This window comes from Eleutherodactylus coqui, chromosome 10, assembly GCF_035609145.1.
Source record: "Eleutherodactylus coqui strain aEleCoq1 chromosome 10, aEleCoq1.hap1, whole genome shotgun sequence".
NCBI lineage: Eukaryota > Metazoa > Chordata > Amphibia > Anura > Eleutherodactylidae > Eleutherodactylus > Eleutherodactylus coqui.
In genome coordinates this window covers 143485846-143512174 of record NC_089846.1, presented here as the reverse complement: position 1 = coordinate 143512174, position 26329 = coordinate 143485846, and the positions used below count along the sequence as shown (strand labels likewise).

General features: G+C 47.0%; 1 protein-coding gene across 3 annotated transcripts in view; it reads left to right on the top strand.

The window, feature by feature from the left end:
- LOC136581029 (cytochrome P450 2B1-like) overlaps positions 1 to 15586 on the top strand; it is a 94292-nt gene extending 78706 nt beyond the window's left edge. For 2 of the 3 annotated variants that reach the window (XM_066582018.1, XM_066582016.1), the window contains one exon: positions 15101 to 15586. In XM_066582018.1, the coding sequence (XP_066438115.1) occupies positions 15101 to 15318 (218 nt within the window). In that variant the 3' untranslated portion in view covers positions 15319 to 15586. The remainder of the gene's footprint in view (positions 1 to 15100) is intronic. The other variant, XM_066582017.1, reaches the window with a different exon arrangement.
- Positions 15587 to 26329: the final 10743 nt, after the last annotated feature.

The window sequence follows — 26329 nt, the reverse complement described above, 5'->3', positions numbered from 1 at the left end:
TTGGAGTTGGGAGAATACAGGGAGGCAAGTGTGACTGGTGTGCTGGCGAGCTTACCTTTGATGAAAAGATATCTTCCCCCTGGATCACTGCACGTCTCTGAATGTTCCCATGGTACTAAGTTGGAGATCAAGATCGAGACTCCCTTCGTTTTGGCTTCCGCATTCGTGCTGTGATAAACGTTTGGGAATCTTGCATTCTGGAGCCTCGGAACTGCATCCGTCCGAAAATGGGTCTCTTGAATAAAGGCTACCTTTGCCCTTTTTTTCCAAAGGAGATGAAGAATGGAGGACCTCTTTTCCGGGATATTTAACCCCTGTGCATTAATGGAGAGAACAGAAAGGTTAGCGGGACCTGTGGACATGGTCAATTTCTTGGTGGCCGTCTGTTCCGGGTAGTGCAAGATCACGTTTGCGAAAAATGAAATAAATTCTTACAGGGTGGGCAAAGAGGAAAGACGAGAGGAGAGGTGGGAGGGATGGACAGACAACACTATACTTGACGCATGGGGGGAAGACAAACCAATGACTGAAGACAAAAAAAACAATTCTAACAGTTTTGCAATTAAACACTCAAATATTTCGGCAGATCGGTACCCCCCCTACCAGAAGGAGGCACCCGAGTCCCTACTTGGGGTTACGTGGAAAAACGTAGAACAATAGTCAGCAGTCCAGACTAAAGAGAACAATGAAAAAACAAGGCAACAAGGTGGATACCGTGCTGAGGAAGAGGTATGACAAAAGTGTCCCTCTCTCAACACGGCAGCCCCCTAGTAATATGCAATATGAAAATAAAACTTGGAATGAAAAATCAGGAACTCCACTTAGCTGCCTCCTGTCAGTCCTAGCCGGGAGTGTGGTATGCTGTGCGGATTGCACGGCATTCTCCGTCCGTTCGGTTGTTGACGATGGGAGGGTAAAAGATCTTCTCTGTGTCAGTGAGACTTTTGTAATTCCGGACAGTGTCCTTTGTGCATGGAGCTTAGGCTATGTCCATAGGATCAGGGTCCTCAGAAGCTCTGGCTGTTCTCTGGCTTGCAGGTACCGTGTCCATGGGCAAAGTCCAGTCCGGTACCGGAATCGGGGGAACTTCCAGGAAAGCAAATGCTCCCTCCAGATCAGCTGGTGTTTTCACTGTGTGGAGACGTCCTCTCTTGCGGAGAATTAAATGGAACGGGTGGCCCCACTTGTATGTCGCGTCCACTCTGCGTGCTGCATCCAGAAGGGGGCGGATTACCCTTCAACTATTTAGGGTCAGTCTCGATACGTCAGGTAGGATGATGATTTAGTTTCCGTGGAAGTTGACTGGACCTCGCTCCCACGCCAGGCGGAGAATCTCTTTTTTTTCTGTCTATAAAAGTGAACACGACAGATCACGTCTCTTGGTAAATTTATATTCCGGGTTCTCCCTCCAAACAGGCCGTAGACTCGGTCCAATTCGATTGCTCTGTCTTCCGGGCGGTGTAGTAGCTTGTTAAACACTGCCGTAACACAATCGTACAAAGCTTCTGGTGGTATGTCCTCTGGGAGGCCCCTAAGTTTAAGGTTATTGCGGCGGCTATGATTTTCAATATCGTCTAAGTGTAGCGTCAGATCCCTGAGCTGCTTTTGCTGCTTCTCTACCGTGACCGCAAGCTGTTGGAAGTCCATAGAGGGAGTGTCGGCGGTCTGCTCTAAAGTAGTGACATGATCAGCAAGCGCTTGCACAGTATGATGCACTGCGTCGATGGCTGCCTTATGTTTCTCCTCAATTTGCCTCAGTTGCATCTCAAGGTCCATTTTGGTGGGTAAAGCGCGCATCATGATCCACAGCGCCTGCAGAGTTTCAGTGTTGTTTAAGGGTGGTTCTGCTTGGTCATTGTGAGCGGCCGGGACATCTAATGGTACTTTGCTGAGTCCAGGGCTGCTTGCGTCATAGCTTGTGCCATTTGCAAGGGGAGCTGCAATGGGCATGATGGGGGTGGTGGAACCTCTTGTCTCTATCCCCTGTTGTGTTGGTGAGTTTGGGGCAGCTGCAGGGGGTGTTGCTGTTGGGATGATGGGAGTTGTAGTACTCCTTGTCTCTATCCCCTGTTGTGCTGGGGAGTATGGGGCAGCCTCATGACGCAGCCTGTGTGCTGTCTTGGTGGGGGCTGGTTCTGACCCCAGGGCTTAATACATAGCCCTTTCTGCCTGCTGGGGCGTCTAGTTGGTGGTGAGAATGCTTGGGGGGGGGGGTCTTCTGCTGGTGGCTTCCCCCTCCCCTCGCTCACCCGATCCGGAGTCTGAGTGGTAAGCCGCGCCAGCAGCAGTGTTTGCTCTCCTGAGCTCCGGGGAGGTGACTCCATGTGGCGTCCCGGCGCCATGTTGCCCGCTTGCCTCTCTCTGTCGGCGGTTCCCGCGGCACCTAGGTACCTGCTGATCGGCATCCCCGCTGCTGCTGTGGAGTCTCCCCTCCATTTCCCTCCTCTGGTCATCGCTGGAGAATGCGCTGGATTACTGGGGTAAGGTCTGCTGTAAGTTCAGCGGCAGCGGAGCTCCTGGCCGTGCAACCATACTCCTCCATGCCTAAGCCACGCCCCCCTATTTTTTATTTTATTTTATAGCGCACGCAGCTGCTTGCAAAGTTTTTATAGTAATGATAAAACCCATTTAATAAAGCAAATGGATAGTGATTGTCTTTATGGTTGTCTCTAAATGTCTTCTCTTATATTCATTACTTTTTGCTGGTTTCTTCAATAAAAATGAGACCCTGGAAATAATGGTTTGTGTTCTGCACTTTGCTCATTTCCCTGATCACATCAGCCTTAGTTTGTAGGGTCAGTGTGTTACCTTCATGTCCCAAAAGTCAGCTGCCATCTAAATGATTAGACTGTGTAAGAATGTGACACGTCACTGACCTCTATTGATCTGTTATATTAATTGCTGATCATCCAGTCATGATTACTCTCCTGTAGTCAGAGCCTTAAATAAACACAATTTCAGTAAACTCAAATTCCTGACGTTCAGATCATGTCTACCCATCAGTCACCGAACGATATTGTATTATCTGTGCAGTTTCATTTGTTTTGTGCTGCAATATACATTTTGGGTGACTATTTATAAGAATTGTTGGCAATGGACACTAGAGGTGCCAAGGATTTGGAAGAGGTTAAATTGGTTTTCGCTGACATAACAAGAACATACTGAAAGGTTACAAGATTTCTAAAGTCTAGCAGAGCTTCCCATGGGTGGTGAGAACGTCATTATTGATGCTTCCTAAGCCCCGCCAGCACATTATTGTATTTGGGTCCATATGCTGTCCATGTAAATTTATGGGGTGCAACTTGCACCTGTGGGGCTGTGGGGCTATGCATAGCCTGTGGGGCTATGCATACTGACCGTTGTGTTAGATGAGAGTTGTGCCTGACCATCTGGGGTGCAACTTGTACACATGGCAACTGTGCGCCCAGCATTAGACTGACATGTTAACGCTAAGGTCAAATTCACACAAACGTATTTGCATGTGTAATACACATTGTACAAATAGTGCGCTAAACTTGGAAAATATGCCAAAAAAGAACAAAATGCCAATATAAAAAGCACTCACCAAGCAATGGCGGGTGGAGGATGAGAGCAGAAGGCATATTGTTTTTTGAGGGGCATATTTTTCAAGTTTAGAGCACCGTTTGTATTCTTTGTGTATTTCATATATCCGGGTACGCTGGGGTAGTGGCCTACTCACGGTTGCAGCTACTTGACATATACTTTTGGTGCAGGGTTATACGCGCTCATTTGTATTTGCATGTGTATTTACGCACAGAAAAATTGCGCATTAAATACACAGAAAGAGAAACTATTGATTTCAGTGGGTTCATTTGCAGGCATATATTTGGCATGCACAATTCCATTGCGCAAAAAAACATAGCGTGCTCGATTTTCCTCCACATTTCAGAAGAAAAGAACACATCTTAAATTCATTAAACTAATCGGCCACTTTAATGACTGAGATCATTGTGCAATGCCCAGTGCACCAAAATGTGGTGTAAATACCTGCTCAAATACACATACACTCATGTGAACCCGGCCTAAGGCCGATTGTGAGTTGTGCCCGAGCAACTTGGAAGGAACTTGCATTGGACAGCATACAGATTCACGTCTGTGTAATGTCCAACATGCACAGATTCTGCATGTTACATGTTCTCTTCTCCTCCGTGAAAATGGCTGTGTGAATAGCCATTTTGCCATGAGGGCAGCACATTGCAAAGATACAGCTGCATGTGAGACGTGCATGTAGTAGTACTGTGCATGTGTGTAATGTGCTTATAGAAGTGCTGTGTGTGTGTGACGTGCATATAACAGAGCTGTGTGTGTGACGTGCATGTAACAGAGCTGTGTGTGTGACGTGCATATAACAGAGCTGTGTGTGTGACGTGCATATAACAGAGCTGTGTGTGTGACGTGCATGTAACAGAGCTGTGTGTGTGTGACGTGCATGTAGCAGTGCTGTGTGTGTGACGTGCATGTAGCAGTGCTGTGTGTGTGACGTGCATGTAGCAGTGCTGTGTGTGTGACGTGCATGTAGCAGTGCTGTGTGTGTGTGTGTGTGACGTGCATGTAGCAGTGCTGTGTGTGTGTGTGTGTGTGACGTGCAGGTAGCAGTGCTGTGTGTGTGTGTGTGTGTGTGTGTGTGTGTGTGACGTGCAGGTAGCAGTGCTGTGTGTGTGTGTGTGTGTGACGTGCAGGTAGCAGTGCTGTGTGTGTGTGTGCGACGTGCAGGTAGCAGTGCTGTGTGTGTGTGTGACGTGCTGGTAGCAGTGCTGTGTGTGTGTGTGACGTGCTGGTTGCAGTGCTGTGTGTGTGTGTGTGACGTGCTGGTTGCAGTGCTGTGTGTGTGTGTGTGACGTGCTGGTTGCAGTGCTGTGTGTGTGTGTGACGTGCATGTAGCAGTGCTGTGTGTGTGTGTGACGTGCATGTAGCAGTACTGTGTGTGTGTGACGTGCATGTAGCAGTACTGTGTGTGTGTGTGTGTGACGTGCATGTAGCAGTGCTGTGTGTGTGTGTGTGTGACGTGCATGTAGCAGTGCTGTGTGTGTGTGTGTGACGTGCATGTAGCAGTGCTGTGTGTGTGTGTGACGTGCATGTAGCAGTGCTGTGTGTGTGTGTGACGTGCATGTAGCAGTGCTGTGTGTGTGTGTGACGTGCATGTAGCAGTGCTGTGTGTGTGACGTGCATGTAGCAGTGCTGTGTGTGTGACGTGCATGTAGCAGTGCTGTGTGTGTGTGTGTGACGTGCATGTAGCAGTGCTGTGTGTGTGACGTGCATGTAGCAGTGCTGTGTGTGTGTGACGTGCATGTAGCAGTGCTGTGTGTGTGTGACACGTGCATGTAGCAGTGCTGTGTGCGTGTGACGTGCATGTAGCAGTACTGTGTGCGTGTGTGACGTGAATGTAGCAGTGCTGTGTGTGTGCGTGTGTGACGTGCATGTAGCAGTGCTGTGTGTGTGTGTGTGACGTGCATGTAGCAGTGCTCTGTGTGTGTGTGTGTGTGTGTGTGACGTGCATGTGACGTGCATGTAGCAGTGCTCTGTGTGTGTGTGTGCATGTGACGTGCATGTAGCAGTGCTCTGTGTGTGTGTGTGCATGTGACGTGCATGTAGCAGTGCTCTGTGTGTGTGTGTGTGTGACGTGCATGTAGCAGTGCTCTGTGTGTGTGTGTGTGTGACGTGCATGTAGCAGTGCTCTGTGTGTGTGTGACGTGCATGTAGCAGTGCTCTGTGTGTGTGTGACGTGCATGTAGCAGTGCTCTGTGTGTGTGTGACGTGCATGTAGCAGTGCTGTGTGTGACGTGCATGTAGCAGTGCTGTGTGTGTGACGTGCATGTAGCAGTGCTGTGTGTGTGACGTGCATGTAGCAGTGGTGTGTGTTTGTGTGACGTGCATGTAGCAGTGGTGTGTGTTTGTGTGACGTGCATGTAGCAGTGGTGTGTGTGTGTGACGTGCATGTAGCAGTGCTGTGTGTGTGTGTGCGACGTGCAGGTAGCAGTGCTGTGTGTGTGTGTGACGTGCTGGTAGCAGTGCTGTGTGTGTGTGTGACGTGCTGGTTGCAGTGCTGTGTGTGTGTGTGTGACGTGCTGGTTGCAGTGCTGTGTGTGTGTGTGACGTGCATGTAGCAGTGCTGTGTGTGTGTGTGACGTGCATGTAGTGCATGTAGCAGTGGTGTGTGTGTGTGTGTGTGTGTGTGTGACGTGCATGTAGCAGTGGTGTGTGTGTGTGTGACGTGCATGTAGCAGTGGTGTGTGTGTGTGTGTGTGTGTGTGACGTGCCTGTAGCAGTGGTGTGTGTGTGTGTGTGTGTGTGTGACGTGCCTGTGACGTGCCTGTAGCAGTGGTGTGTGTGTGTGTGTGTGTGTGTGTGACGTGCCTGTAGCAGTGGTGTGTGTGTGTGTGACGTGCCTGTAGCAGTGGTGTGTGTGTGACGTGCCTGTAGCAGTGGTGTGTGTGTGACGTGCCTGTAGCAGTGGTGTGTGTGTGTGTGACGTGCATGTAGCAGTGGTGTGTGTGTGTGTGTGTGTGTGTGTGTGTGACGTGCATGTAGCAGTGGTGTGTGTGTGTGTGTGTGTGTGTGTGTGTGTGTGTGTGTGTGACGTGCATGTAGCAGTGGTGTGTGTGTGTGTGTGTGTGTGACGTGCATTTAGCAGTGGTGTGTGTGTGTGACGTGCATTTAGCAGTGGTGTGTGTGTGTGTGTGAGACGTGCATGTAGCAGTGGTGTGTGTGTGTGTGTGTGAGACGTGCATGTAGCAGTGGTGTGTGTGTGTGTGCTGTGTGTGTGACGTGCATGTAGCAGTGCTGTGTGTGTGACGTGCATGTAGCAGTGGTGTGTGTTTGTGTGACGTGCATGTAGCAGTGGTGTGTGTGTGTGACGTGCATGTAGCAGTGCTGTGTGTGTGTGTGCGACGTGCAGGTAGCAGTGCTGTGTGTGTGTGTGACGTGCTGGTAGCAGTGCTGTGTGTGTGTGTGACGTGCTGGTTGCAGTGCTGTGTGTGTGTGTGTGACGTGCTGGTTGCAGTGCTGTGTGTGTGTGTGACGTGCATGTAGCAGTGCTGTGTGTGTGTGTGACGTGCATGTAGTGCATGTAGCAGTGGTGTGTGTGTGTGTGTGTGTGTGTGTGTGTGACGTGCATGTAGCAGTGGTGTGTGTGTGTGTGACGTGCATGTAGCAGTGGTGTGTGTGTGTGTGTGTGTGTGTGTGTGTGTGTGACGTGCCTGTAGCAGTGGTGTGTGTGTGTGTGTGTGACGTGCCTGTGACGTGCCTGTAGCAGTGGTGTGTGTGTGTGTGTGTGTGTGACGTGCCTGTAGCAGTGGTGTGTGTGTGTGTGTGTGTGTGTGACGTGCCTGTAGCAGTGGTGTGTGTGTGACGTGCCTGTAGCAGTGGTGTGTGTGTGTGTGACGTGCATGTAGCAGTGGTGTGTGTGTGTGTGTGTGTGTGTGTGACGTGCATGTAGCAGTGGTGTGTGTGTGTGTGTGTGTGTGTGTGTGTGTGTGACGTGCATGTAGCAGTGGTGTGTGTGTGTGTGTGTGTGTGTGACGTGCATTTAGCAGTGGTGTGTGTGTGTGACGTGCATTTAGCAGTGGTGTGTGTGTGTGTGTGAGACGTGCATGTAGCAGTGGTGTGTGTGTGTGTGTGTGAGACGTGCATGTAGCAGTGGTGTGTGTGTGACGTGCATGTAGCAGTGGTGTGTGTGACGTGCATGTAGCAGTGGTGTGTGTGTGTGTGAGACGTGCATGTAGCAATGCTGTGTGTGTGTGTGATGTGCATGTAGCAGTGGTGTGTGTGTGTGTGACGTTCATGTAGCAGTGGTGTGTGTGTGACGTGCATGTAGCAGTGGTGTGTGTGTGTGTGACGTGCATGTAGCAGTGGTGTGTGTGTGTGTGTGTGTGACGTGCATGTTGCAGTGGTGTGTGTGTGTGTGACGTGCATGTAGTGCATGTAGCAGTGGTGTGTGTGTGTGTGTGTGTGACGTGCATGTAGCAGTGGTGTGTGTGTGTGTGACGTGCATGTAGCAGTGGTGTGTGTGTGTGTGTGTGTGTGTGATGTGCATGTAGCAGTGGTGTGTGTGTGTGTGACGTGCATGTAGCAGTGGTGTGTGTGTGTGTGTGTGTGTGTGTGACGTGCCTGTAGCAGTGGTGTGTGTGTGTGACGTGCCTGTAGCAGTGGTGTGTGTGTGTGACGTGCCTGTAGCAGTGGTGTGTGTGTGTGACGTGCCTGTAGCAGTGGTGTGTGTGTGTCGTGCCTGTAGCAGTGGTGTGTGTGTGTCGTGCCTGTAGCAGTGGTGTGTGTGTGTCGTGCCTGTAGCAGTGGTGTGTGTGTGTGTGTCGTGCCTGTAGCAGTGGTGTGTGTGTGTGTGTGTGTGTCGTGCCTGTAGCAGTGGTGTGTGTGTGTGTGTGTGTGTGTGTCGGTCGTGCCTGTCGTGCCTGTAGCAGTGGTGTGTGTGTGTGTGTGTCGTGCCTGTAGCAGTGGTGTGTGTGTGTGTGTGTGTCGTGCCTGTAGCAGTGGTGTGTGTGTGTGTGTGTCGTGCCGTGCCTGTAGCAGTGGTGTGTGTGTGTGTGTCGTGCCTGTAGCAGTGGTGTGTGTGTGTGTGTGTGTGTGTGTGTGTGTGTGACGTGCATGTAGCAGTGGTGTGTGTGTGTGACGTGCATGTAGCAGTGGTGTGTGTGTGTGACGTGCATGTAGCAGTGGTGTGTGTGTGTGTGTGTGTGTGTGTGTGACGTGCATGTAGCAGTGGTGTGTGTGTGTGTGTGTGTGTGTGTGTGTGTGTGTGTGTCGTGCCTGTCGTGCCTGTAGCAGTGGTGTGTGTGTGTGTGTGTGTGTGTGTGTCGTGCCTGTAGCAGTGTGTGTGTGTGTGTGTGTGTGTGTCGTGCCTGTAGCAGTGGTGTGTGTGTGTGTGTGTGTGTGTGTGTGTGTGTGTGTGTGTGTCGTGCCGTGCCTGTAGCAGTGGTGTGTGTGTGTGTGTCGTGCCTGTAGCAGTGGTGTGTGTGTGTGTGTGTGTGTGATGTGCATGTAGCAGTGGTGTGTGGGTGTGTGTGTGTGTGTGTGAGACGTGCATGTAGCAGTGGTGTGTGTGACGTGCATGTAGCAGTGGTGTGTGTGTGTGTGTGTGTGTGTGTGTGTGACGTGCATGTAGCAGTGGTGTGTGTGTGTGACGTGCATGTAGCAGTGGTGTGTGTGTGTGACGTGCATGTAGCAGTGGTGTGTGTGTGTGACGTGCATGTAGCAGTGGTGTGTGTGTGTGTGTGACGTGCATGTAGCAGTGGTGTGTGTGTGTGACGTGCATGTAGCAGTGGTGTGTGTGTGTGTGTGTGTGTGTGTGTGTGTGTGTCGTGCATGTAGCAGTGGTGTGTGTGTGTGTGTGTGTCGTGCATGTAGCAGTGCTGTGTGTGTGTGTGTGACGTGCATGTAGCAGTGCTGTGTGTGTGTGTGTGTGTGTGTGTGTGTGACGTGCATGACGTGCATGTAGCAGTGCTGTGTGGTGCATTGCGCCACCAGAAACACTGGTACTGTAATTTCCTAATAATTACTAGTTTGCTTCCTAAAGAGGACTTGTCAGCTCTTCTGACATGTCGGTTTTAGTTACTACTTGTATTTCACATGAATAAAACTCTGTATTGTGAAATTCTTCTATATTCTTCTGCAAATGCGTGCATAAATGAACAACTGAGTATTACCATTCTGCCTGTCAATAGGGTGTATCCCTATGTCAGTATCAGACTATGTAGCGGGACTTCCCATCGGCAAATGGAATAGAAAGGCCTAGTAGTCAATTTGATTATACAATTCCAAGAGGATTCACAGAGGTGTGACAGGATGTAGAGTTCTAAGAAAAATGCTCCAGAATTGTTATTTCATGGGAAATTTTGTTTCCCATGAACTTACTAAAACAGACGTGTCAGGAGCAATGGCAGTTTAGCAAAAATTGATGATTTATCACTAGTATATGCCATCACTTTGTGATTGGTGAGGGGAGCCCACTTATCCATGAATTAAGGGGCAGCAGCAAATGAGTCAATTAAATGCGTTGAGGATCACTCCGTGTCTCAGCAGCACCGCCAGATTGTTGTAAGATGTTACCATTTAATATTGTTTGGGACTGCATCATAATGGTGTAAGGTTTCTTTAAGTGGTGGTTGGGTACGGGGGAATGCGGAAGCTCAGTTAGGCAAAGGACAGCGATGTGAGAGTCCTCGTCATTCTGCGTAGAAGAGGTTGAGAATTGCTAGTCTCCCGTGCTACAAAGCTGGAGTGCACGGCCAGGCATGTAAGCTCAGCGGTCAAGCTGTTCTGAGGGTTTAAAGAGCTACCAGGGCGTCTTGTTTTCTTCTGTGCCTGATCACCTGGATGAGGCATCGAGCGCCAGGTTCGAGACTCGGACACTTTACTGCAGTACTGGAAGTGACTACCGTTGATTGCTGCAATGTTCCAGTTATCCAGCAATGCAGGATCATGGTGAGTTCCCTGCCGCTATGGTCCAGGATAAATCTACCGGGTGTAATCATAGATTTTCCAAAACCTGTCAGCATCCCACCAGAATCAAAGGCTGTTCAAACAAAGGCTGGACAAATATCTGTCTGGGATGATTTAGTGATCCTGCACTGAGCAGTGGGTTGGACCAGAAGACCCTTGAGGTCCCTTCCAACTCTACCATTCTATGATTCTACATGGGCCCTGTAGGCATGTAGAACAGAGCTGTTCAGAAAATTTCCACCGCTAATCTGTAGAGATATCTGCGCTGGCAAATCTGCATCAAATTTTTGTTGTGGTTTAAGGCGGAAAAGTCAGTATAGGCCATTTTGTCAGGTTTCTTAAGGATTTATTTCCTTTCTTCAAAATCTTTTATCTCAATTTTAATATGCTGTTCAGATATTACTTATCCAGCACAATTTACTTAGCAAACAGAAACTAGCCCGCATAATATAATATAGTAGTGGAATTGCATCTGGACTTTATTTACACTTAATGGATGTGTGATTCCCTTATCAACTACCTATTATTCCAAATCACGATCAAGACTCACCGTCCGGTCTGTCGGAATGCCTGATCTTGAATTCCCCTAATGTCATACATTGGAAGAGATTCAAGTGTCCCCCACCCCCACCCCTCATACACAAAATCAGTGGGTACGGTAAGTTGTGTCTAATGTTCATAGATACCTTTACACAATGGTCCATTGAGAGGCTGTAACGATAGTTCACTTGAAGACTGATTAGGATTTCACGTCACAGAATCTGTGATATCCCATTTCCTGGACCGTATCAGTATTTACTGTACAAGGACATATTTACCATGCAGCTACTATTGGGCCCCTGGAGAAAGGGAACCCACCACTAATAAGTTGTAGGAATGTGCAGAATTATATGCAGTACTGTGCCTATTTATTTTCATTATGCTGGGCCTCTTTCATACCTGCACTAATTATTTCTATTGTTTGGTTCTGTCATAGAAGCCTAGCAAAAAAGTAAATGAATAACTGAAGTGTCGGTTGCGGGGCCTGACAGGCAGGAACAGAATCCGATGTACCCCATTGACTATAATGGCCCTTCACAGTTTAGACTAGATTAAAATTAAATTTTTTTATTAATGATTGCTTAAAAAACATATACCACTATAGGGCACACCTAACAGTCAACTCCACAAAACAAACAAACGTATGGGTAGCACACTGAATTTGGTTGGTACCCAAGATGGGTAATATAGATAGTGCCAACCAACTAAGGTATCCTTCAATCAACTAAATATTATACTTAGGTCAATAATATAGCAATGAAGGATGCTCAAAAGGGTCATTCCTTAGAGACTCGATATCTCCCCTGGTGCTGTAGGCTGGATGGTTTGTCAGTTGCCTATTAGATTTTTGCAACCAGTTACAGGATGACCATGATGAATGATCCTAAGGTCATTCATGCATCCCCTTGTGTTGTACATTCGGAAAACATGCAAGACTTCATAAATGTCAATATACTGAAGTCATATGCATGTTGTCACTTAAAAGGATTTGAGACTTCTTTCACTTATATGAGATTTGGAACTTCGACGTGTTTCCCCGTGGATCTCACGGATCATCAGGAAGTGAATATCTGTGAAATATCCTGGACACAGTATGCTGCCCAAGGCAAAGGGGCTTATATGTATATTATATCAGCCAGTGTGGTCAACACTAGATTAATAGGAGTGAGCTGACTCTCACAGAAATATGCGAAGGAAGCGAGGGTTTATATGCATTCCTATATTGCATCAATAAGTGTGGTCAGCACTATGTAAGACTCAATAAGAGTGTGTTGGCCCACACAAAGTGATGTGTACTTTACTTTAGGGAGGAGGCCATTTTTGTAGTGACTTTTTAGCAGACCATTAACTATAATGGGGTTCGTTGGGGTTCTATCTTGTGCCTGGCATTTCCATGGACAGAGTAGCACAGCATGCTGCTCTGTTTTTGTCCAGGATTTTCCATTAAATCTGTGTTGGAGTCTCCTAACTTAATTTAATATATCGTTATTGGTGGCATTTTCCCCTTAAAGGGGTTGTCCCGCGGCAGCAAGTGGGGTTATACACTTCTGTATGGCCATATCAATGCATTTTGTAATATACATTGTGCATTAAATATGAGCCATACAGAAGTTATACACTTACCTGCTCCGTTGCTAGCGTCCATGTCTCCATGGCTCCATCTAATTTCGCTGGCTTCTTGCTTTTTTAGACGCGCTTGCGCAGTCCGGTCTTCTGCTCTGAGCACGAGCCACTTCAGCGTGCTCGCCACTACAGCTCTTCTGCGCATGCGCAGACGAGCTGTAACTTCTCGGGAGCGCGCTGGAGCGGCCATTCTGCTACCATCCTCTCTTAGAGAGGGGTGCAGAAACTTGAGCAGCCCAGCCCAGCAGCCCTGCCGTGAAGCCGCCCAGCCCCCCAGCTGCCCAGCCGCCCATGTAAGTGAGGGGTCGGGGGTGATGTGTGCGCAGGGGGGACTGTACCGCTGTGGCCCCGGAGCCTACCGCTGTGGCCCCGGAGCCTACCGCTGTGGCCCCGGAGCCTACCGCTGTGGCCCCGGAGCCTACCGCTGGGCCCGGAGCCTACCGCTGTGGCCCCGGGGCCTACCGCTGGGGCCAGGTGCCTACCGCTGGGGCCAGGGGCCTAGCGCCAGTTACCTGCTGCCTGGCGGTGGGTGACTGTGGCCCAAGAGCGTGTGCCGTGGTCGGCCGCGTTCAATCCCGAGGCCCGGTCGGTGGCTGTGGGGTCCGGTTGGCGGCTGCAGGGCGTCTGGTTGTCAGGGAGATACAGCTGGTAGCGTCTCGGGAGTGCGCACGTCGGGCTACAGCAAGCGCGGTGCACCATGGGAGAAAACCGCGGTGCACCTTGGGAAAAGAACCAGCGGCCATCTTTGGGAACCGTTTTATAAGTTGATGAAACACTAGAACTGTGAGTAGAAACTGGCTTTAAAAGCTGTTTACACTGCTGCATAGTAATGTATGCTTAAGAAGGGGGACTGGGCAATAAAAAAAAAATCACTGTTGCCTCGAGACAACCGCTTTAAGTCCAATGGCATGTCACTGGGAGAACAAAATGTTGTTGAGAGCAACCTACATAGCCCTTTGGGTGCTGGAGACAAGCAGGCGTGAGTGGGGGTCCCCATGTCATGATTCTCTGCAGGTGAAGGGGGTAGTCTCCCTGTAGAAACAGAGTGACTCTGGGGTTAGTGGATGGAGGACAGACCCTCCTCATAAGGCCTCTTTCATATGAGTGTAACAATTTTCAGATACCTACATCATGGTTGAAAAATCACATGAATGAGAGGGCCATGACAAATTTGCGACTGAATCCCGCGTTTTCTTGCTCATTCACAAAGCCAGGTGCGACGTATTTATGCTGCAGCCCAAAATTCCTTCGGTTGGGAGAAATCTTCAAACATCCTTCTACTTGCTCAAAAGAGCCAGCTGACATAGTTTAGCAGTGCTAGCCACTGCTAAATTTCCACCCTCCTCCTTTGCTGGCAGCTCCCATAGAAGCCTATGGGAGCCACCAGCTGACCGCGGCAAAAAGGTAGGGGAAGACCTATGTTTTTTGGCCACGTCAAAACATTGGCCGACGTATTTGGCCACCTATGTCCTATCTTCGCTTACCAGACGTTTTTACGCAGCTGATAATTGCCCATGTAAATGAATGCATTGGCATCCAATGCTTCACATGGTTGCCATTTTTTTTTTTTTTAATCGTGACTAAATTAGCTGTGTAAAAATGTGTAAATAAGGCCTGAGAGATAAATAAAGTGAGGCTTATGGATAAAGTTCTCTTAAGACTATTACTTTCAAATAGCTGCTACTGGACAAAAAGAGGAAGTATTTTTTGAAGCCTTTATTTAGGTTGTGTTTCTTCATTAGGACAATTATGCTTGTGTGCCCCACCACGGCTGTAACCATTATGCATCTGTGCCTTTCTGGAGTATCCGTAAAGCTTAGTTCAAGTTCAACAATGCCTCTAATGCATCCCTTTAGGGCCATTTGCATCAGATTGGGAACTGTATTTGACATTCTATTAGGCTGCTTAAAACTGTTCTATAATTTTAGTAATACCAGGCCATCTTTGCTGTGTGAAAAAGTGCTGAGAACCTGTGCAGGTATATCCTCTCTATAGGTCCTACAAGTAAGGGGGTGAGGAATGGATTCTGGAAGGTAGATGGAGTAATTAAGCAACAAGTCTTCTGCTGGTTAGTTGTGTAACAATGTTAATCAGCATCTGAAGGTGGGCCCATTTTAATCTTTGCTATGGAGTTCCTCATCTCTATGGAGTATGTAGTTTTCTGATACCTCTTAATGACCTTTCAGAAGTAACTATAGATAAAAACTGTCATTTTATACCGAATGATCAGTTGCCCTGCTCCTGGGCATAACTTGAAGATTTGGGGTCCCAGTGCAAAACCTATAAACGGACATCTATCTACTATGTGGCATAAATAATACTGAGGTCCTCATGTGGCTTTTGGACACCAGGGCCTGGGTGCGACTACTACCACTTAATAACTTATAGCTACACACTTGGTCCCAGGTTACCTAGTATTTTCACTATTATAAATCCTTATATTGTCTCTATTATATTCCTCCAGGAAAGAGAGCCTGTCCCGGGGAAGGATTGGCACGCATGGAGCTATATCTATATCTGACATCCATCCTTCAGAAGTTTGAAATCTGCTCTGACATACCACCAGAAGACATAGACCTCTCCCCAGAATATAGCGGCATTGGAAAAATGGCTCCAACCTTCCAAATGAGACTTATCTCCTTAGATACTCAGGACTCTTTTACACAGTCGCCCCAACGATAATCGCTCCTGAATATCATTCGTCATTCAGTTGCTGCAAGCATGTACACTGAATGATTATTATTTAGACTTTCGCGATCCAGCTCAAGTTCTTCAAATTTAGGTTTTAAATTACTGCATTTCTTTGAATCACAAATGTCTGTTATCTCTTTTTCTGATGTTATAATCTGGACTTTTTAAGTGGGAGAAATAGTTAAAAAAAAAAGCAAACAAAAAAAACTAGGTAAAATGAATTTAATTTTTCAATAAAAATCTTAAAATAGAGTTTAAATTTGTGTTTTTGAGATATATATGTATTATGCATAGTGGCCTGGCTACAGTATGTGGGTCCAGGCTAGTGGTGTTTTTTAGAGATGAGCGAGTATACTCGCTAAAGGCAATTGCTCGAGCGAGCATTGCCTTTAGCGAGTACCTGCCCGCTCGAGATGTTTTTTTTTTGTTTTTTTTCCCCTTCAACCAAGCTTCAGATCTTGGGACAAAATATGTTCAGGGACCAGGCAGGGCATTTTATTACCTGCTGTCAACCTTTCCCGATGTTCTTCCACCTATTTGCATATTTCTGAGACCATTTTCTGTATTGGCCCAGAGTTAGGGGCCCCCACAGCACTTGATTAGCTTCTTCAAGTGAAGTGTATGTGCGTATGTGAAGATGTCTGTTAAACTGTGTCTGGTTATGTGTATTGGCCTAGACAGGTCACCAAAAGGTCAGTGTCTCTCTAGCTTGCGAATGTCTTTGCAGAATGTAACCTAACCTGCTCTGTGCCTTGTCAATCACCTCTAACTAGCCCTGGGATTGGATACAGGGAATTTCTTCTAGCCCAGGATTGGTTAGTGGGGAGGTATAAAAGCTAGCACTTGGGTATGGTTAGGCAGTCTAGTCTTGGAGCTCAGCCATGGAGGTGTCATGGAATATAAAGTGTTAAGTTTCAGAATGCAATAAGTGTATGTTTCTTACCTTGTATTGGACTATTGACTCTTAAATAGAAGACTGAAACTTATGCTTTGTAGGGAACTAGGATTTTAAGATAAGAAGTCAACAGACGAATTAAATAAGGCTAAACTATGTTAACAGAGAAGACACACAACCATTGCAGAAATGTTGTCTAATGCAACAGCAATATCCTGACTTAGGTAATTTCTATACCTGAGACGGGCCTTAAGGGCTTTGAGAATATTTGGTAGATGTCAATAAGCCTTGTGATCAATAAGTAGTTTCACCTTTGTAACAGTAAACTACGTAACACTAATCTTTGTACCAAGAAACATTTGGATACGCCCTCGTCTGTCTGTATAAGAGTTGGCAATGTTGATAATAAAGTAGAATTTCATTGAGATTCTCACTGGAGAAGTGTCTTGACATAACATGGAGTGATTTCATGCTATTGATAGATAATTGCTAGCAAATCTTCTCATCACGGGCTTCCATATCTACCAATTTGGCACCTGGCAACGAGGTCATCAGATCAGTACCGGTGTGGTCCAATAACAGAGGCAGTCTAGTCTTGGAGATAGCTGAGAGAAGACACCAAGAGATAGAAACCGGGAAGTTACAAGGTGAACATCTACACAGTTTTCTAAGAAGTAATCTAGTTCTGGAGCCTAGTCATGGAGTTACAAGGAGAACATCTAAGTGTGAGTACCTAACAAAAGAAGTGGTGCCAGAGTTATAACAGAGGAGAGAGAAAGAGAGAGAGAGAGAAGACTGCGAAGAAGAGTACAGGAAAGAAGCAAGTCAGTAATTTCTCTGCAAAGCATTAGTCAAAGCCAGGGATGAAAGCTGGAAGTGTTGTACTGCAATATGTTGCCACAGCCGCCTTGGGAAAGTGTTTCAATGCAATGTCTACATCACCAAAGGGACAAAAGGTTTTAATAAAGACTTATGAAAGACCCTGTGAACCCTCCATGCAGCTGGCAAGTCCAGCTCATAGGCGAGAGGATTCACTACACATGTGATAACAAAGGGCCCCATGAAACGCGGGGCCAGCTTCAAGGACGAGACCTTTAATTTGAGATTTTTAGAAGACAGGTATACCTTCAGCCCTACGCTCTAAGGTCCAGACACTAACAGACTCCTCCCGCTACGCAACTGCATACAGGCCCCCGCTGCTTCCTAGCTTTTCTGTACCTCTTTCCATACTCCTTGCAACGTATCTGTGGCGACGTCAGCTGCAGGGCAGACAGACGGAGTAGGAATCGCTGTAAGGAAGCGAGGATGCTGCCCATATACAAAAAAGAATGGAGACACCCCAGTGGAAGAACAAGTGGAGTTGTTCAGCGTAAATTATATAAACGGCAGGAACTCTGTCCACTGATGAGCCCTTTCGCTAGCAAACAACCGTAGATATTGCACTAAATCTTGGTTCTTCCGCTCAGACTGACCATTGGTTTGCGGGTGGAATGCTGACAAAAAGGAAAGCGACGTTCCCAGGTTTCTGCAGAAGGCTCACCAAAACTGCGCAACAAACTGAACCCCGCAATCAGATGCAATGTTTTTGGGAACCCCATGTAGGTGAATGATTTCTTTTACAAAAATCTTAGAAAATTCTATTGCCGAAGGTAGCTTCTTTAACGCCACAAAATGTGCCATCTTCGAGAACCGATCAACAACTACTAAAATAGTGGTGAACTTCTGAGACTCCAGTAGGTTGGTGATAAAATCTACCGATACCTGCGACCACGGGTGAGAAGGTAACGGTCTCAGGAGCCCCTCCGTAGGACGCTGCCGACTTTTATTACGAGCACAGACAGAGCATCCCTTAACAAAGTTGCGGATCTCCTGAGCCACGCCTGGCCACCAGAAGTGTCTAGAACAAGGATCCAGGCTCCCCTGTACCCCCGGATGGCCAGCGAGAACCAACGAGTGAGATTCTTCAATGACTCTGAGAATTAAGGTCTCTGGCATAAACCATCTACCCTCCGGCACCCCCCAAGGAGCGTCCTGCTGACAGTTCTGTAGTTGAGGGACAGTTTCTACAGCTGCCACCACCACCCAAGGTGCCAAGATATTCTCAGGAGTAACTGTCTCACTTTCCGGCGACCCAAAACGCTGTCTGCCTTCACATTCTTCTCTCCCGGAATTTAGGTCACGACGAAATTAAACCTGGCGAAAAACAATGCCCACCTGGCTTGTTGAGCAAGGAGTCTTTTAGCATTGGCGAGATATACCAAGTTTTTGTGATTGGTATACACTGTAATGGGGTGTCGCCACTCTTCAAGGGCCCATTTGATTGCCAGTAATTCGCGGTTACGCACGTCATAGTTACGTTTTGCCGCGCTAAACGTCCATGAAAAGAACGCACATGGGCAGTATCCGGATCTCCCACTGACTTCCTGAGACAACACAGCTCCTGCTCCTACCTCAGACGCATCTACCTCAACGAAAAATGGTCACCGCGCGTCCGGCTGTACTAACATCGGGGCAGTAGTAAATGTTCTTTTTAGATGACTAAAAGCCTCTAGGGCCTCAGGGCGACCATCTTTCCAAGTCGGTCCCTTTCTTGGTAAGATCGGTCAAGGGTTGAGCAATAACTGAGTAATTCTTAATGAACTTTTGGTAAAAATTTGTGAAACCCAAAAACCGCTGGAGAGCCTTAAGGTTATCTGGTTTGACCCATTAAGAGATTACAGCTACTTTATCAGACTCCATCTGAATCTCAGTGGATGAAATCACATAACTCAGGAAAGATACTTGTTTGGTACCATATATAAATTTTTCCAACTTGACAAAAAGTTGGTACTCGCGCAAACGGGTCAGAACCAACCCCAAGTGCCGCACATGTGAATCCCAGTCTGGGGAATACACCAGAATGTCATCAAGATGTATGACCAGAAACACCCCCAAGAAGTCATGGAAGACCGCGTTCATAAAACCCTGAAACACAGTGGGGGAGTTACAGAGTCCGAAGGGCGTAACCAGACATTCAAAATGTCCTAACAGGGTGTTGAACGCGGTCTTCCATTCATCTCCTTCTCGAATGCAAATTAAATTGTAAGCCCCCCTTAAGTCCAGTTTGGAAAACCAGTGGGCCCCCACCACTTGACTCAATAAGTCCGGAATCAGAGGTAAGAAGCACTAGTTCTTCACTGTAATTTTATTCAGAGCCTGATAATCCACATAAGGCTTCAATGTCCCATCCTTCTTCTCTACAAAGAAGAGACCTGCTCCAGCAGGGGACCTGGACGGCCAGATATGTCGTTTGGCCAGAGACTCTGAGATATAGGACTTAATGGCTTCGTGCTCACGCCCCAACAAATGGAAAATGGCTCCCTTAGGGATGGAGAGGTAAAGTCTCAGACAGTTTCTTGGAGAATACATCCTGAAAATCAGACAAATACTCCAGGACAACTGCTGAGCACATGGATATAGGAGTTAATTATGATTATGACAGGATGACCGCCAATGTGTTAATTCCTGAGTGGACCAATCAAACTGGGGGTTGTGCAGTGCCAACCAGGGCATACGAAGCACCACATCCACAGACATCCTTTCCATAACCAGGAAGAACAGATTCTCAGAATGGAGAACACCTACAGTGAACTGTAGAATGGGAGTCCTCCATTGGACAACACCTGCGAACAGAGGAGTTGAATCAATATTGTTAAAATGTTTAGGGGACTTAAGCGTGGAGAATTTGGTTATGAGGGTTCTGACAAAATTTAAATTAATCAGATTCGTAGCAGCACCGGAATCAATAAAGGCTTGACCGGACCGAATAAAATCCCGGAAGCCAACCTGACAAGGCATCAACAACTTAGGGAGTACCTGTGATCCTAGGCGATCCTCCTGACAATCACCTAGGTTCTGTAGTTTTCTGCCGGTTCAGACCGATGTTGCCGTTGCTTCTGTGGACAGGTTGCCACCCGATGTCCCGCTTCCCCACAATAGAGGCAAAGATGGTGAGTCATCCGGAACCATCGCCATTCCTTGGGACTTAGCTGGTCCACTTCCATAGGCTCGGCTCCAGGAGTTGGTATGAAAGAAGTAGGAGTCTGTAGGACTCCCTAGTTTTACAGGCCTGTTGTTCCTTTTGTCTAGATCTCAGCCTCCTGTCAGCTTTTACTGCCAATTCCATCGCCTCACTAAGTGTTGCAGGAGCGGGATGGGAAATGGGAAATAAGTAGATCCTTGACAGCATCAAAAAGACCCGCCAAAGCACATCTTTGAGGGCACTATCGTTCCAGGAGGTTTGACCGGCATACTGTCTAAACTTACAGCAACAGTCTTCAGCACACTGCTAACCCCGCCCGGTCCAGATCATCAAGAATACCTCCTAGTTCACGAAAAAACTAATCAACGTACTGCAAGCAAGCCGAACTCTAGGGTAAGGAGCAGGCCCAAGTCTGGGGGGAACCCCAAAGTAGGGACAAAATCAATCCGATCTTCTGAGACTCTGAACCGGAGGATCCGGGCCGCATCCAGAAATATAGTCTACATGCCTGCTGAAAAACTAAAAACTTACTTCTCTCACCAGAAAATACCTCAGTATCTTTCCTGAGTTATGTGATTTCATCCACTGAGATTCAGATGGAGTCTGATAAAGTAGCTGTAATCTCTTAATGGGTCAAACCAGATAACTTAGGCTCAGGGCTGGAAGGTTCAGCAGAAATATGCACATACTGCCGCTGCTCCTGGGCCACCATACGATTGGACAAGTCTTGGATTATGCCCACTAAAACTGGCAACTGACTTGTAAGGTTACCCACGGCCTCCATTGGAGAGCAAAAACAAAGCCTGCTGGGCAATTTTAAGGGCCCGTTATTATGTTACGGTATCCTACCCGATGATACGCCAGCCTGGGTTGCCCTAGAACTACCCACAACCCCTGTTCCTGCCTACTTGCCTCCACTCCTGGCTAAACCCAGGTGGGCAACTGGGCGGCGGTTCCTATACTCACTAGGGACCGAGAGGGACGATTGACGTACCAACATAAAACAGGGTAGAATACCGACAGGACGGGGAGATGAACTAACCCAACAGAAAATAACCGCAGACCAAGGCAGATGGGATGACCTGGCAGAACAAGCAAACAAGCTGAAAAACAGGAGACTGACAGATGCAGGATGCAAGCACGCTGACAGAAACCAATAACTGGCAGTGAATGCACCTCACTGCCAGCCTTATAAACAGAAGTCTCCGTCCAGGGGTGGAGAGAGGGGGCGCCACCTCCCAGCAGGATCCAACAACAGGAACTCGTGCACGGATCCACAATCACAGGTGTGCGCAGCGCCGCTGGGACCCACAAGCGCGCGCACCTCACCGACCAACCAGCCGCGCCACCAGCAGCTGGACAACAAGCCGGGGGGAAGCACCCTGACCGCGGAACCCAGCGCCCGGCCGCCCCAGGATGACCCGCAGCCGCCGCATGGTAACATTAACACTCCAGGGACAAGAACTATTACCCCCATTATTGGTGAGTTCTCCACTTTATATATTTATTGTTCCTGTCTGGAACAATAGACAGGCTGGCGTCATGACAGTCTGACATCTTACTCTACCCGACTCCGCAGGTAGTAGGTTATAAGAACTGCCTGATTTTACCACTGTGTGCAGCCGAGCCAGGCCGTGTTTTACTTGCAGAGAGGAGCAGCAGAGCCACCATTGAATACCATCTTGTTTCCCCGCTGTCTCTCCCTTTAAGGTCTGCACTTGGTCTCCACACTTCCAACATGACCACAGTGATTCTTAGACTTCCAGATGCACACTAAGCACTGGCAGGGCATGTAAGACATTACAGGCTACTCTGATTGGCCAACACTGAACCCCGGACGACTTCTTCAATAGTATTGTATTTCTTTTTATAGTTTACTTTTCTGCAATTGTATCCCCAGCTCTAGTTAGAGGGCAAAAACAACAGAGGTAAACTTTAAGATCTGTCCCATGATAGCAAGCTTGTCACTCAGGAAATCCTGAAAACCTGACCTGTTGGAAGCACATGACATTAGAATCTAAGTGTTGCCCTAGTTCTTATTCCTATGAGATATCACCAAAATGTGTTCAGTTGGATGTACATGCATTGAGAAACACTCTATTACTCCATCACAATACTCCCTCTCTCTGTTTATATTGACTTTTGTCATTTTGTGCTAATTTTGCTGGGAGGGCAGTTGTGGGGAAATCATTTACCCCACAAATGTCTTGTCCTGTCACTTTAATTGCTTCTGCTTGTGGAAGGAAAAAGATTAGATACTAGACGTTTTTAGGTATTTGTTGATAAATGTGAACTGATTAGATATTCCATACTGGATGAAAGCGAGCATATCGAGTTTAGCAAAAATATTCATTACTAGATTTCTTGTTAGGTCAATTGCTGAAATCTGTAGTCAGTCTTTCAGGTAGTCTCAAATACGATGCCCATAGCACCAGTTGCAGCCCTTCTCTGACCAGTCTGCAGCTCCACACTTCTATATTACTCTGGGCACTACTACAGGATAGCTATGACTTATCAACTTTTATGGCGGAAAAGTGCTGTGGTACATGTAGGCGATACAGGAACCAGGGTAGAATGTGGACACTAGACTTACATAAATATATATTTTTTATTATAACAAATGAACTTGGAGAATGAAATCGCTATACAAGGTTTTGTCACTTGCAAAACATTAGGCAGTTACAAGAGACGCATTAGAAAACCTAACTCGCTCTGACTGAATGACTTTAACATTAATAGAATAATATAGCAATCTTTCGTTCATCACAAAGTTCTGTAATACACATTAACCATAGAACAGATATTATTGCCACTGAACTTATTAACCTGGTAATGGCAGTTTACCACACACACAGTCCGGCTGTCACTAAAGTATTAATCAATTACTTCCCTGCATCGGAAGGATGCATACTCCTGCAATAACAGTCTGTAAGTTCCTGGCTCATCTTCAGTCATGCTTCAGATAACCTCTTAGCTGTACAGAAAAATTCAAAATTTTTTAGTGTCAGTAAGAACCGTTACTGGATGATGGGCTCTTTCCAAGAGGTGCCTCCATTCGGTGAAAGCCACTTTGATGGCCAGGAGTTCCGTGTTCCCAACATCATAGTTTTTCTCTGTGGGTGATAAGATATAGGACAGAAATTCGCAAGGATATAGTTGCATCTTATCTCCGATTCATTGTGATAGGATATCTCCCACAGCATAGTCTGAGGCGTCCACCTCCACAACAAAAGGCAATTCTGATCTTTGGTGGATCAGTACTGGTGCTGAAGTAAAAAGGGTCTTTAGTCTCTCCAAAGAGGCTTGTGCCTCCAGGGAGGTGATGGAAAAGATGACCTTTGAGAAGTATTTAATAAACTCTGTAGAAGTTTGCGAAAACGATCAGGCGCTGTATTTCCTTCAAATTTTTTGGAATTGGACAATCAAGGATGGCTTTCATCTTGCTAGGATCCATATTTTGGCCGCCCGGGGAGATAATGTATCCCAGGAATTGCATTTAGGTCTGATCAAACTCTGTATCTGCACTTCTCTAGTTTGATGTAGAAATTATTCTAGTTCCAAGCCCTCCCGAACATGCCTGCGAACATGCCAAGCCCTCCTGAACATGCCTGCGATATCCCTACAAGTTATGGAGGATGTCGTTGATATATACCACTACATATTCGTCCAACAGATCTTGAAATACATAATTGGTAAAGTGTTTGAAGGTGTCGAGAGCACTGCAAAGGCCGAACGGCAACATTAGAGATTCAAAGTGTCCATATCTTGTTCTGAAAGCTGTTTTACATTTATCTTCGTGGTTATCTCTACCAGATTATATGCTCCTCAGAGATCCAGTTTAGTAAAGACTTTGGCTGCCCAAAACCTCTCCAAGAGTTTTCGGATTTACATAAGAGGATAGCGATTCTTAATAGTGATTTTCTTTAATTCCTGGTAATCAATATACGGTCAAAGAGTAGAATCTTTCTTTTCAGTGAAGAATATGGGTGCTACTGCCATGAAGGAAGAGGGGCGGATGAAGCCCTTCTTTAGATTTTCATCCAAATATTCCTGAAGGGTTTCTAAATCTGGTTCCAAAAGGCTGTAGATACACCCAAATGGAATAGAAGATCCAGGTTGCAGCTCAACAGGCAGTCATACAGCCGATGAGGTAGCAGCTTGTCAGCTTTCTTCTTGAGGCAGACATCCCTGAACATCTGGTATTGATCCGGTAACTTCTCAAAGTCCTGTTGACCATCCTTGGGCTCCTACATTAGTTTAAGGGGAGATGGTGCTATCTGGCAGTTCTCTTTACAGTATTCTAAAGGGAAGGCAATGGTCCTTGATTCCCAGTTGATAGAGGGACTAAAGATAGAGAACCAGGGGATCCCGAGAATCCCTGGAAATTTAGGAGACGCGATGAGCTGGAAGCTGATTGTTTCTTGATGGTCAGTTTTCATGTGGAGCTCCGTTTTAATTGTCTCCCGTGTGACAGATCCCGAGGACAAGGGTGACTTATCCATGGTTTCCATATCAATCGATATGGGTTTAAGTCTGGTGGAAATGTTTTTGTCAAGAGTGAATTTTAAATTTGTGAAGTTTCCTCCCACTCCTGAATCCAATATCTCTGAGCACTGCATCTTCTGATTATCCATTAAGATCTCTATTGGGAGGACAAAATGGTGGAGTGGGGGAAGGGTTTTTACACCATTTTGAACTACTGGTACAAAGGTGTGTTTGTTGGCATCCCCTTGTTTTGTGATGGCTGGTTTGGTCATGTGCTTGACATTGGCTAGGGCGAGAGCCCTGTGGAACTTGTTTGGACATAATGTCCCAAGCTTCCACAATAAAGGCAAAGATTTTTCGCACGGCACCTTTCTTTTTCAGTGGTGGAAAGGGGTTTGCAGATGACATCGACCTGCATCAGTTCGGGTATGGCTTCAATCCTTTGTGAGGAACTCAATGTGGATTGACTGAAGGAGTAAGGAGTGTTGGTGCCTAAACCCCGCAGTCTCTCTTTTCCCCACTTGGAAGGTTTCTGGTCAATTCAGATGCACAGCTTAATGACGTCTTCCAGGTTATCAGGGGTCTCCACTCTAGCAAGTTCATCCTTTAACCTCTCAGATAATCCCCCACAAAATTGTCTCTGTTGTGCAGCTGGGTTCCACATGGTATCATTTGCCCCAACCATGAAATTCTGCTGTATACTCTGCAACGTCACCCTTGTCGTAGGTTATGTAACCTCCGATCGGCCATGGCACAGCGGTTCGGATCATCAAAGATTTGACCCATATCGGTCATGAAAGCATCAAGGTTATCAAGATTACTGTTAATCTCTACATATGGTGAGGCCCAGGCAAGCACCTCATCATTGCAGAGGTTGATGATAAAGAATACCTGTTACGTGTGCTGCTGGGATCTGTAGTTCTAAGCTTCCTACCCTGTTTCCCCGAAAATAAGATGTCATATTAATTTTTGCTCCCAAATATGCGCTACGTCTTATTTTCAGGGGGTGTCTTATTTTTCAATGAAGAAGAATTCACATTTATTATTTAACAAAAAAAATGAACACTTGTAATCAGGGATGGTATTGCAGCTTCCGGCCACCAGGGGGAGCTCATCACAGCAGACGTGTACAGCAGGAACAGAATGTACAGTATGGCATTTTCCGGCCAGCAGGGGGAGCTCACGACAGCACACTCGTACAGCACAGCAGGGACAGGATAATGGCAGCAGGAGAAGGGGTAACGGCAGACTGTCTGCAGATCTACCGATACATCTGGCAGTAGGAGACAACGGGGATGGCAGCAGGGGACGGGCCTCTTGACATGCCTGCACATTTACAAGCAATGGCCGCGGAAGGGAACATCGGGATCGGCGGCAGGTGACTGTCTTCATGTCCTGCATGCAGCTGCTCTGCAACGGGTAGTGAAGGTAGGGGACAGCGGCGGCGGGCTAAAAAGCATCACAGCTGCATGATCTGGTGTTCTGTTCAGCGGGCATGCTTGCATACAAACACACTTTACTATGCCTTACTATCAGGGGTGCCTTATATTTGGGACTTCTTCAAATGTCTTACTATGTCTTACTTTTAGGGGGTGTCCTAT